Raw genomic sequence first — 12,666 nt, 5'->3', positions numbered from 1 at the left:
TGTGGACTAAGTCACTGCGAAATGCATGTAGAGCCTCCTCCTAGTACACTGTGAGGTGAGGTCCCTAACTAGAGCAGGCAATCCATCAATTTGATTTAAAAAAATGGTCTATTTTACCAATTTCAAAGACAATAGACGTATGGAAGGGTGGAACATTTGTTGATCCTCATTCAATCTCGGATGATGTTGGGTCTCCCTATTAGTATAATCAATTAAGCAGCACAGAATTTTTTACTTTTAATTCATGTAGGAATCGTCCTATAGCCTGTTGGATAGAGCTACTCTCAACTCACTGATTGTTGGTTCGATCTTAGGAGTAGGATGGGTTTTGGTCTAGCTACGTCGAATAGCTGTCATACAGCAAAATAGTTTGTGTGTGGTAACTATGTAACCCCCCCCCCCATTTTCAGATTGAGCACTTGGTAATGATATCCTCTGCTACTACTCATCTATATATATAAAAGCGAAAATGTGTTTATGTATGTTCGCTTTTTGTGTATGTCCAAGAAAGGCTTTTTTAAGAAAAGCGATCGGTCGGCTAACAACTTCTTAAAACTTTTTATATCACATAGAAATCATACTATCTCTGAGTTAACAACGGAGCTCGCCTGTCTATTTAATTTGCTTGACTTCGGGAAGATAAATATTTAACATTTGTCGCTCGCCGCATGTGGATTATGCTTTTTCCTATAATAAAAGCGACACTTATTCTGGCAGTATTTTTCCGGTGGCGATCGCCGGAAATGTCCGAAAGCAATCAGCTTTGATCAATGTGGAAATATTTTCCTTATATCAAACAATTGCTATTCAATTTGGACAAGGGGAGCTGGTCCCCCACCAACATCTTGGGAAAATAAAAATAAAAAAAGGCGTTCCCGCAGTAAATAAAATACTATCTCGCAGTCAAAGTTGACCTCATTAAGTCATTAAAACGTGCACCTGCCAAATCTAAGTAATTAAATAAATTCAAACGTGTTTCTGTTAGTATTTTGTGGTGGGCCAATGGTTAACGTCACACTCTTTTTTTCACACTTTAATTTCCAACTTCGCCTCAAGAGTTCGGATTCGATCCTCATACTCACCTGCCAAAGCTTTTTTTTTTACCCCCCCCCCCCAGGAGTTTTGATTTACCCAAAAACCACACACACCTCCAAACATCCGGGCAACGCCGGGTACCCCTCGCTAGTCTATAATATAAAGCTGTATGTGTGTGTGTGTCTGGTCACGAATAGGCTCCTATATGAAAACTGATTACATATAATGATAGAAGATGTATCGAGACACAGGAATGGGTATGTTTGATCTGGCAGAACAGTGGTTCATTAAAATTGTGGGGTCTGCATTCGCGCCTGGTCCACAAAGTATGGAAATAAAAAAAAAAACGTTTACAAGTGTTTTTGATATAGATGTACATAAGAATACTTTGATAAGTATGTTTTAACTTAAATAGGGATGGTATAATAATATTGTGGGGTCTGCATTCGCACCTGGCCTCCATAGAATGGAAATAGGTACAAACTTTAATAAAGACTTTTCATATCTATCTGTGTAAGTATACTTTGATAATTATGTTTCTGTTTGAAGAAATATGGTATAATAATATTATGGGGTGTTCGTTCGCACCCGACCTCCATAGAATGGAAATATGTCACAAAGTTTAACAAGGTTTTTTAATATAGATCCACAGAATATTGTGATAAGTGTTTCAGTGTGAACAGGTATGGTATAATAAATTATGGGGTTTATATATTTTATTTTTATTTTCATCATATTTTGCTTTGGTTTTGATACCCCCAGATTCAACCCAAATTTACAACCCTTCGTTTTCATAACCTATCATACTTTCATAAATGAGAGTCCATTTTCTGTAGGCTGTTTTTGAACCCAGTCAACGACGGGTACTTTTGCTAGTATCTATATATTAATACGATAGCTTCTGTGTTATTTTCTGTGTCACACTTACATCCAGGACATTTAATTTTGTACTTCCATTTCTTGTCATAAATAATTTTACCAAGAATTCTTCATAAGTTTTGGTTTCAGTTTCGATTATAACTGATGCCACTCCAGTAATCTATATTTTTTTTATAATTTTATCTTTTTATAAATAATTTTACCAAGAATTCTTTATAAGTTTCGGAGTCGATTATGGCTGCAGGAACTCAAGTTATATATAGATACATATATTTTTTCATAAGTTTTTATTTCAGTTTTGATTCAAGCTAATGCACCCAAGTCACGGATATATATATATATATATATATATATTTCAAATCACAACTGTATAATATATAAAAATCAATAGAACGTTAATTCTATAATAATATATATGAAATCTACAAGAATTAAAATATCATATTTAAGTGTATTTTATGACCGGGCTTTGCCGGGCATTTGTACTAGCTTAAATACTTTTGCAGTTTTACCAAAACGCTTCAATAATATCAGAGCGTCTCCATTTACACTGAACATCTACAGAATGCCAACATCAATATATTACATAGTCCTCTGTGGACTTTCCACAGGTTCCACTAGTATAATTTATAAATAATATACCTACAGATACTAGTGTTTCATGCTTTCACAATCATTAGTGCAGGAATTGACAATTGCTACTGGTCAAGAGATTCAAACCCAACTACAAAGTCATCTTTGACTCCATTTGCTAGGATGTTACCTCCAGGCTACCATAACTGTGACATAAAATATCTGATGGAGGTTGACATACTGTAAAACCTAGCAATGATGTATAAATGTTTTGCTCTATTGTCTAACTTGCGATAATGTAAATATTTTGCTGTTTTTTTTTTTTCCAGGTGCATTGAAACAATATTTAAGAGAACTTCCTGAGCCACTGTTGACATTTGAATTGTACAAAGAATTTATGCAGTCAATGCAGCTGTGAGTAGATCGACCAAATTATCTTTAATTATTGCTAGAAATGTAGCAAAGCCTGGTGCTAATTCCAGGGTTTTGAAACCAGAATGGCTGCCTGTATGTTCGATGATCTGGTGTGTTGTTATTGTTTCTTTGTTGATATAGAAAAACAGTATAAGGAAGAAAAAAATTTGTACAATCTGCTTTTGACTGTTGTGAAGTGGTTTCTGGGTGGCAATACATAGATATGAAGAAATAAATGGATGAAAACGATTCTATGGCTATCAACAATATAAAATGATTTATTAACAATTTTACAATTGGGAGAATTACTATATATGCAGAAGACTTAACTGTCTGCTGATTAGTTGATTTCGGTAAGCGTTCTCCGTTGAATTTGTGAAGGCGTATGAGTTATAAGACATAAATATGAAGAAATAAATGGATGAAAACGATTCCATGAAGTACAACAATATAAGATGATTTATTAACAATTTTACAAATGAAGAAATTAAGAATAAGTTGGTTTAGGTTAGCATCCTCCATTTTAGACTTCCCTGTTTTTATATATATAGTTGTCTGGTCAACGCAGAGGAAGATAACCCTGATCATGTCAATCATCTCCAAATTTCTTTTGGCACAAAGTAACTTTATTGTACAAAGAACTATTTTCCTTTAAACATTTTCCAGATGGAATTTATCTTGCTTGAAACAGTATTTAAGAGCTTCCTGAACCACTGTTGATATTTGAATTCTACAAAGAATTTAATGAAACGGTGTAAATCTTTAAAATTATTTTTAATGATTGCTATGAATGTAACATAGCTCGATGCTCTATCTAGAATATTGAGCACTTTTGGCTTACTATATACCACTTACCAAATGTAATATTCTAATATTGGTTGTTGCAAATAAGCTTGCGCGTTCATCAACTTGAATTATTGAAAATATGTACCGAGTTTTTATATATATATATATATATATATATATATATATATATAACCATAAACTTTATTTAAGCACAAAGAAATATTTATACATTTTTTATACAGCGATATTTAGTTGGATTGTAAAGAGAGTATCCAGTGTTTATATGGAGCACGTGTGTTCATGTGAAATAATCATTACAGCCCATTAATTTTCATGGTGAAGTTAAGTTGAGCTTACCTCGGATAAGACAATTTTTGCATACAAGTTGTTTCATTAGGATTAATATTTGCACATGTGTACAGGCGTAAAATTGTTCTTTGTGTGCCTATAAAGAGTGACTGAGGAAAAAACACATCTGTCGCGTGTCAGGATCGAAAAGAGAAAGAACAGATGGGCGGGAAAGTTCGAAAAGGAAGTGAGTGTGCCTTGCGCGTACCCTTCCAATCAAGGGAGATAATCATGTTTATTTTTATCTTTCTACCTTTTGTGCCTTGTATATTCATGACACAGGTAAAACACTGTTATAGTAATTGCAGCCTGGGTAACATTAAGTACCTTTTTCTGTATGAAATAGTAAAACAAAACAGTGATGTTCATCCTTTCGGGCAACATGATGTTTAAACATACCTGTTCAATCCAGAATATTGAGCACTTTCATGCCACTTATCAGATAAGATACTGTATTTTTACTATTATGGCTCCCAGGCAATACCATGCTCTTTTGTCTAGTATACTACATAATAGCAAATTACAGTTCTTTCTTCTTCAAAGCTGTGTTTAAACACACCTGCTCTATTTAGGATCTTGAGCACTTTTGAATTACTTATATACCACTTATCAAATGTGATACTGTAATATTACTATTATGATTCTCAGACAAGGCTGAGCATCATTTTTATAAAGTATAATAATGTTGTTTTTCTCAGGCAACACAGCACTTAAGCATAATTGCTTTTTTTTTTTTTTTTTTTTCAGTCCTCCGGAGCAACGGTTAGCTGCACTGGCTACATCTATAAATAAATTACCAAAAATAAATTATGACAACTTTAGGTAAGTTTATATTATTACTATTTTAATGATTTCTTCTTTTTAAATATATTACTTTTTTGTTGTTGTTGTTTTTTTAGGTACATATTATCCACAAAAAATTTATTTATACAAGGTGTTCGGGATAAATTTAACACTTTTTGGAAAAGAAAGGAAATAAGACATTTTAATTAATAATCGACATATTTTCAATATTCAAAGTATATTTCTTAGAGGATTTTTTTGCTTACATTTGACAAATCACCTTGAGCCTACAACACTGCCTTTAGGTAAGACTTGAACCTTGAATATGTGGTCTTTAAATGTTTTTCAAAAGATGTCTGAAAATCAATTTTTTTCTTGGCAATCAACTCACCCTTTGTGTTGTGGCCAGTATGTGGTTAGTGTCTTTCTCAACTGTGCTTCACATATGATAATCAAATGAGTTGGGGGCCAGATTTTGAGACTGGTTAAACCATGGAAATTCACAAGCAGTCATTTTTTTTTTATGTTTAACAGAGCTGCATCCTGCTAGCACACTTTTTTTTTTTTTTACACAGTGGTCACCACTTATCAAGGCCCGGAAGCCACTCAGGGATAAGGGTTATTGCAAGTACATCACGTTAGTGTGGAGATTTGATGAAGTGTTTACTTAAGGGGGCGGTTCCTTAAGAATTTGTTAACGTTGGACTTGAAGACATCCAAGTTGTAGTCAGGTGGGAAGCAGGTAGACGGAACAGAGTTCCACAGGCGTGCAGTTCTAAGAATATATATAGCCTTCCCATAGTCATCCTCTCAACCTAGCGATTGACGATCGTCCGAATTGCATAACACACCATACCAGAAACAGCATTGAGTGTAAAAAGAACTTGATATTCTTAATATCATAACCGAGCTTTCCAATACTTCAATCCGATCAGAGAGTGGTGTCATCAGCATCGGTGTTTTCTGAAGACTATTCTCTCAAAGATGAAACTGTGAGGAATAACAAGGACTCGTGGCATGACAAAGTATTTGGTTACATTCAAGTGTAAGTAACACGTTCTGGAGGTTGATAGTTCAATCCTCAATACAGACAATACTCTGACTACAATTATGAATTACTTAGGACCTCTATCCATTCATGGCTGATGGAACAAGAGCATTTTACCCCGCAAATTAAATAAAGAGTTCTGTTCTAAATTCTATGCTGATTCCCAAGTTCAACAAGATACAGCTGAAGATAGTCGGAGGTTACATCAGCTGAAACGTTGTGTGAATAGCACTCAAGATGAAAACTCTACAAGGATCCTTAAATTATAATGTCAATCTGTTCTTAAGGCGTGTTGTAACCCAAATTTCAGTGTAAGTTGGAACATCAAAAATAAAATACTGTGCTGTACTATAATGCAACGGTTAATGACAATAAAGTATTTAAAAATAAAGGAGAAAACAATTTCTTACCACATGAATTAAAGTAAATATTAATAAAAAGAGAACAACTTCTTACCTTTATTCCTTTTGTTGGCTTGTATACTGGAAGGGACATTGCAAAGGATGGGGAGATAGGTTTATTGTGGAGAGGAAGCTGTAGAAGGTACTGGAGAAACTGGGACAGGTGAGTTTGGATTCTCTGGAAGTGAGATGGAATCTACAGAAGATGGAGAAACTGGGGTAGTAGAGACAACTGAGGGAGAGGGTGCAGGTCTTTTACTTTCTTAAAATACCGCTTCAGCTGAAACTGGACAGGCAGGATCCTCTTTTCATCACTGCAATAAATCCATGATGCCTCTGGAAACCCTAGTAAACCTTTCCAAGTTGGGATTCTGAACCTCAAAAGTTGCCAACGCTTGCTGCATCTCAGTAAAACCTTTTGCTAAGCCAAGCCCTGCCTTCTGAAAGCTTTATGTTCTGGGGTGGGTGCTTCTTCTTCTATGATCTGCTTCTCCAGTTGTATCAGGCCCTCATCAGATAACTCCTTTCCATGGGATCTCAGCAACTCTGTAACATCACCAACCTTCATATCCCGATTGTTGCCCTAAGTAAAGAAAATCAATGTTCTTTAATAACATGGTCAACTGTATCCTCAAACCCATGAAAATCATTCACAAATTGAGGACACAGTTTTTTTCCAAACACCATTCATGTTTGTTATCTTAACCTCCTCCCAGGAATCACCAATGTTCTTCACAGCATCAAGGATGTTGTAGGACTTCCTAAAGTCTTTCAGAGTCAAATCATTCCTGGTTTCAGTTGCCTGTAATATCATAACAATTGTCCTTTGGAGGTAGTAGACCTTAAACAAAGCAATCACTCCTTGGTTCATAGGCTGTAAAAGAGCCATGGTATTAGGTGGAAGGTAAACCACCTTGACATTAGGGTGAAAGTCTCTCAGCTGAGCAGGATGTCCAGGGGCATTGTTAAGCACTAGCAACACCTTAAAAGGGATACCCTTGGAAGTGCAATACCACTCCACACCAGGCACAAAATGGTTGATAAACCAGTTTTCAAACACTGCAAGTGTCACCCATGCCTTATTTGATTCCAAATGACTGGTAGCTGACTCTTCCAAATGCCCTTGGATTTTGATCCCGATACACCAGCAAGGGCTTCAGTTTGAAATTGCCAGCAGCATTTCCCCCAAGAAGTAAAGTTAGCCTCTCCTTGCTGGTTTTATGATTGGGTGTTGACTTCTCCTTGATGATGTGCGTGTGGTTAGGCATACGCTTCCAAAATAAACCTGTCTCATCCACGTTGAACACTTGCTGAGCAGAATAATCCCCTCCTTAATTATCTCGGCCAACGCTTTAGAAAATTGACTTGCTGATTTCTCATCCCCACTAGCAGCTTCACCTTTCACTTTAAGGTTATAGAATTGACCCAAGCCTTAAATCACATAAATCAACCCCTACTAGCCGCAAACTCTTCACTTTCGCTTTCTTCCCCCCTTTCTTTTTTCATCACTTTGAACAATCTTTTTACCTTCTCCTGAATCACCATAAGGCTCACTGAAATATGCCATTGATTTTGATCTTCCAACCAAAGCACTAATAATCTTTCCATTTCAATAATTATACCACTATGCTGCTTGATTATCACTGTCGCTTTCATAGGAGCAGATCCTTTCACATGCTCAACGATGCGCATTTTATCCTTAATAATGGTAGCTACAGTCGAACAACTAAGGCCAAGTGACGGTCAATGTTTGTTAGTATTGCTCCATTTTTAGATTGCTTTATAATGTCCAATTTAACTTCCATGGTGATGGCCTTTCTTTTCTTTGATGCACTACCATCAGAGGAATCTGCTTTACGCTTAGGAGCCATAACAAAGGACAAAAAGTTTTTAATAGCAAAAAGCAAAACGAAAAAAACACATGAAAGAGAGAACCGGTGTAAATAATTAAAATGGTGTATGACTGAGGCGTCAGTAGCTACACTGTCTTCCTCCCCTACAACCAAAAGACAGTGTATTCCTCTGCCATGCGCCAGAAACTAGTTTTCGTTTATGTCACTTACGACGCTAAATGACATAAGATGGAACGACATTTGATATTTTTGATATTTTTATGGGGTGCATTTGTAACCTGGAAACAGCATAAGTCGGGACTGGCATAAACCAAGGAGTCCCTGTAGTCCAAATTAATATAAATAATGACTCTGCCTCATGTTTACAAAAATGTTGTTTTTTTTTTGTTTTTTTTTTGTTTTTTTTTTTATATATGTTTATTTAATTTTCTCTTTTTTTTATCTCCAGGTATCTTGTAAAATTCTTGGCTAAGCTGGCTAGCCATTCTGATTTAAATAAAATGACATCAAGTAATATAGCAATTGTGATAGGCCCCAATTTACTGTGGTCTCCAGGTGACAGTGTGTAAGTATGATTCTTAACTTCTTATTTTATTTTTGTTTTTTTAGATAAAAAGTAAAAAACGAATTAAAGAAACAAAAATGCTAAGCATTTTTTTATGGTTCAAAATATTCAAAGGTCTTTCATATCTTTTTTTATTTTTATTTTATTTTTTTTTTTTACAAAATTGTTAAAAAAATGTAAGAAAACTAACAATTAAAGTAAAACTGATATTCTTAACATTCACTGTCCATTCATTCATTATGCAATTTGAGCAAAGAAAATACTATTTCAAAGCTAAGCAGGACAGACAAATGAAAATTCTGTTTCAAGGTTAAGTGAGACAGACAAGAAAACATTGGAAAAGAAAAAAGAAATAGAACAATTATTATAGTGAAATTCAAAAATCAAAATATTGAATTAAAGTTAAAACCAATGATATTTACTGCATTTTCATGTCGCAGTAATGAAAATATCCCAAAATTAAGAAAAACGATAAGGTAGAAAATGAATTATTAATGAAAACAGTTTTTGAAGACAATTAGCTAAAATTAAGTTTTGCTAAATTGGCCAAAGATTTTTAGTTTTCAGAAATTATTTACCTCCCTTTTGTTACAATTTGAACTCTCTGTTTTTTTATTTATTTATTTATTTTTTTTTTTTTTTGCAAATTTTGCTAATTATCTCCAAAAACTATTTTCATTAATAATTAATTTTCTAACTTATTGTTTTTAATAATTTTTGGATATGTTTATTACTGTGACATGACAATCAAGTAAATACCATTGATTTTACATGAAATTCATTATTTCAGATTTCGCTATTATAGAACTAATAAATCTCTATCATACTTTAAAAAAAGGTAGTATCAAATAAGGATCTAATAAAAAAAAATAAAAAAAGTGAGGAGTTGCAGCTATCTCTTAGTGATTTAACTATTTCCTACAATAGCATTCTCTATTTATCTCTCTCTCTCTCTCTATATATATATATATATATATATATATATATGTGTGTGTACATATATATGTATATACGTATATAACTCCTTTGTGCCTCATTCTTGTATGTGTATACCCTAGTTATTCAACTCTGCCCCCATTTAACTAAATTTTCAACTTAGTTATTTATCTCTTTATCTCTATTATTTTACCTTTTTATTTTTTATTTTTTATTTGTCTTTTTCTTGTTACCTCACTCTATTTATCTCTCTCTCTCTCTCTCTCTCTATATATATATATATATATATATATATATATATTAAGAGGTATATCTGGTAAAAAAAAAAAACAAGGATAAAGAGTGCTCAATGCATTAGTAGAGCAAAATGTTTTTTTCTTCTTACAAGTGTATTAACTTAGTTCATTACAAGTTGTTTCATTAGACAGGATAAAATTATCCATCCATATCGTCAGATGATTTAAGTTAAAATAAAAAGGAAAGATATGCCTTTTGCGATTACATATGGTTATTAAAAACCAAGAGAATGGAAGGAAGGGTGGGAAAAGAGAAGAGGGGGAAAGGCAATAAAGAAAATATATATACACACATACAAAATTGATAGGAAAATGTTTAGCTAATATTTTAAAGAAAATTTTGTCAATTTGATTTTACTGGTGCTACCAGATCAGGCTGCCCTGTGGCTTCCTGAGACGAAATGCACCTACATTGACGTTTTTTTGTTTTCTGATCTTTTTTGTAAAACTTAATTATGTTCTGCAAAACCAAAAACAAAAACAACAGCCAATTCCCCCCCACCCCACCCTTTTTATTTTATTTTTTCCTACCTTACTCCCGGTCCTGGATATGACCTTAAACTACATCCGATGGTGAGGTCCAGCTTACGGGCTTGGGGAGTGTGGAGCCACCTCTTAATTGCCATTGCTCCCAGGTCCACCCTGACCCGGAGTGGTAGTACCTGTTAGGGTCCCAACTATGGGTTAAATAGAAACAGATTTTAAAAAGGAAAAGAAACAACAAAAAAAGAAAGAAAAAGAAAACAAATATATTCTATTAAATTATCTATTTATTTATTTATTTTTTTGCCCTGTTGGTAGGGCATGAGAACAAACCGACTGCCCCCCTGCAGAGGGTAAAAATCCCTCAATGGGGCAACCAGTTAGCCGTGGGATGCTACCCATAAAGTCTTAGGACGTGATCCTGGTGATTGAGCGAACCTAAACCAGGATACATAGAAGTTTAGGCACCGCAACACATTACTTTGGCCCTTACTTCGATTAGACGGGCGGTCGGAGAGGCCCGATCCGACCAATCGGCCAGTCACGCCAAGCCCCACCATATATTGCCCATTCCAAAAACCCACTACTAATACAACACATCCCCCCTCTCCCACAAATAACCCTACTCTCTAATATATGATGGAAAGCGGTGGCTGAGGGTCAATCGATTAGGTGTGAATATCGATGACGAGGCTGTAAACCCCTCAGGATTGCTACAGATCCCATAGCAATATCAAGAGAGAACAGATAATCATTATGATACCACCAAAGTCGGTTATATCATCATTGTATCCCTGTAGAGGCTGGGCGAATGGGTTTCCCCCCAGGCTCTTCCCAAATAGGACTCCGAGGTGGGTGGGGAACAAAGATGACGAAAAAAGAAAACAAAATATATGGCTTATTCCTCCCAAAAACCACCCAACCACCCAAAGAGAACCCACTCTGATGTCTCTGACATCAGTAGCTCTGACGAAGAGACGATAAAACCAAGGAACTCAACATTCGTAGTAATAGAATCAATGGAGGAAACTCCTTTGAGCAAACTATCACCTTTTAAAATTGAAAAAAATCTTAAAACTCTAAAACCAAAGTCTATTAAAAAACAATTTAACGGCAGCCTACTAATAGAAACCCATAACGAAGAACAAACTAAAGAAATATTGAAACTAAAATTATTTGAAAACATCAAAGTCAAATGCTACAGACATCCAACCCTAAATACCTGCAAAGGAGTAGTGAAAAGCCACGAACTTGCACTTTGTCCCTTGGAGGAAATCCGGACAAACTTACAGAAACAGAATGTGTTAGATGTTCGCAGAGTTCAAATTAAAAAAAACGGTGAGAAAATCAATACCAATACATATATACTAACTTTCGATTCCCTCACCATACCCAAAGAAGTGAAAGTCGGATATATGAAAATAAATGTAGAAATTTATATTCCAAACCCCCTCCAATGCTTCAAGTGCCAGAAGTTTGGACACCATCAAGATCGGTGCACACGATTACCAGTGTGTGGAAGATGTGGAGAAAGTGGTCCACACATTGACTGCAGAAAAGATTTCAAGTGTGCCAACTGCCTGGGAAACCATGGCGCTGGCTCTAGATATTGCGAAATATGGAAAAGAGAAAAAGAAGTGACCAAACTAAAACATATAAAGAATATATCCTACCCAGAGGCCAGGAAAATCATCGAAACTAAAACATATGCAGATGCAACAAAAAAAACTAATCCAATCAACAATCAAAATGGTCATATACATGTAACGGATACAACTGACAAGAAAATTGATGTCCTAAGCAAACTAATAAAGGAAATGAAAGAACTATTAGAAGAAATGAGGAAAATGAATAGTGCAATGTCTGCAACCAATCCAAGGATAATATTAAGTAAAGACACTACTGAACCACAAAAAGAAACAAAACCACAAACCATTTCTACAAAAACAACCGAACAACCATCAAACACATCACAAGCCAGAAAAGAATCAAAAATCCCCCCAGACAAAAAAAAAAAACAAACAAAAACAGGAAAAGAAAGATCCCGATCTATATCTCGAACAGGGACTCCGACAGAAAATAGATTTGAGGGATTGGAGACGATGGAAGTTGAACACAATTCCAAATGATGAACAAAATATTACAATGGAATATCAGAGGGATAAAAGCAAACCAAAATGAACTCACATTATTAATAACAAATATGAGCCCAGCACTTGTCTGTCTACAGGAGACCTTTCTGAAAGAAAATAACACCATCAACATA

The 12,666-nt window shown here is 34.9% G+C and overlaps 1 protein-coding gene across 5 annotated transcripts in view; it reads left to right on the top strand.

Annotated features, from left to right (window-relative positions):
• The window catches only part of LOC145297709 (rho GTPase-activating protein 44-like), a 473,021-nt gene that overhangs the window by 363,797 nt on the left and 96,558 nt on the right, over nucleotides 1–12,666 (top strand). For all 5 annotated transcript variants that reach the window (XM_080143912.1, XM_080143911.1, XM_080143909.1 and 2 more), the window contains exons 12-14: nucleotides 2,817–2,901; nucleotides 4,783–4,857; nucleotides 8,569–8,685. In XM_080143912.1, coding sequence (XP_080000038.1) covers nucleotides 2,817–2,901; nucleotides 4,783–4,857; nucleotides 8,569–8,685 — 277 coding nt within the window. The remainder of the gene's footprint in view (nucleotides 1–2,816; nucleotides 2,902–4,782; nucleotides 4,858–8,568; nucleotides 8,686–12,666) is intronic.

This window comes from Euprymna scolopes, chromosome 18, assembly GCF_053919585.1.
Source record: "Euprymna scolopes isolate OS-2025 chromosome 18, ASM5391958v1, whole genome shotgun sequence".
In the NCBI taxonomy this organism is placed as follows: Eukaryota; Metazoa; Mollusca; class Cephalopoda; order Sepiida; family Sepiolidae; genus Euprymna; species Euprymna scolopes.
This window is presented reverse-complemented; position numbering and strand designations above follow the sequence as displayed.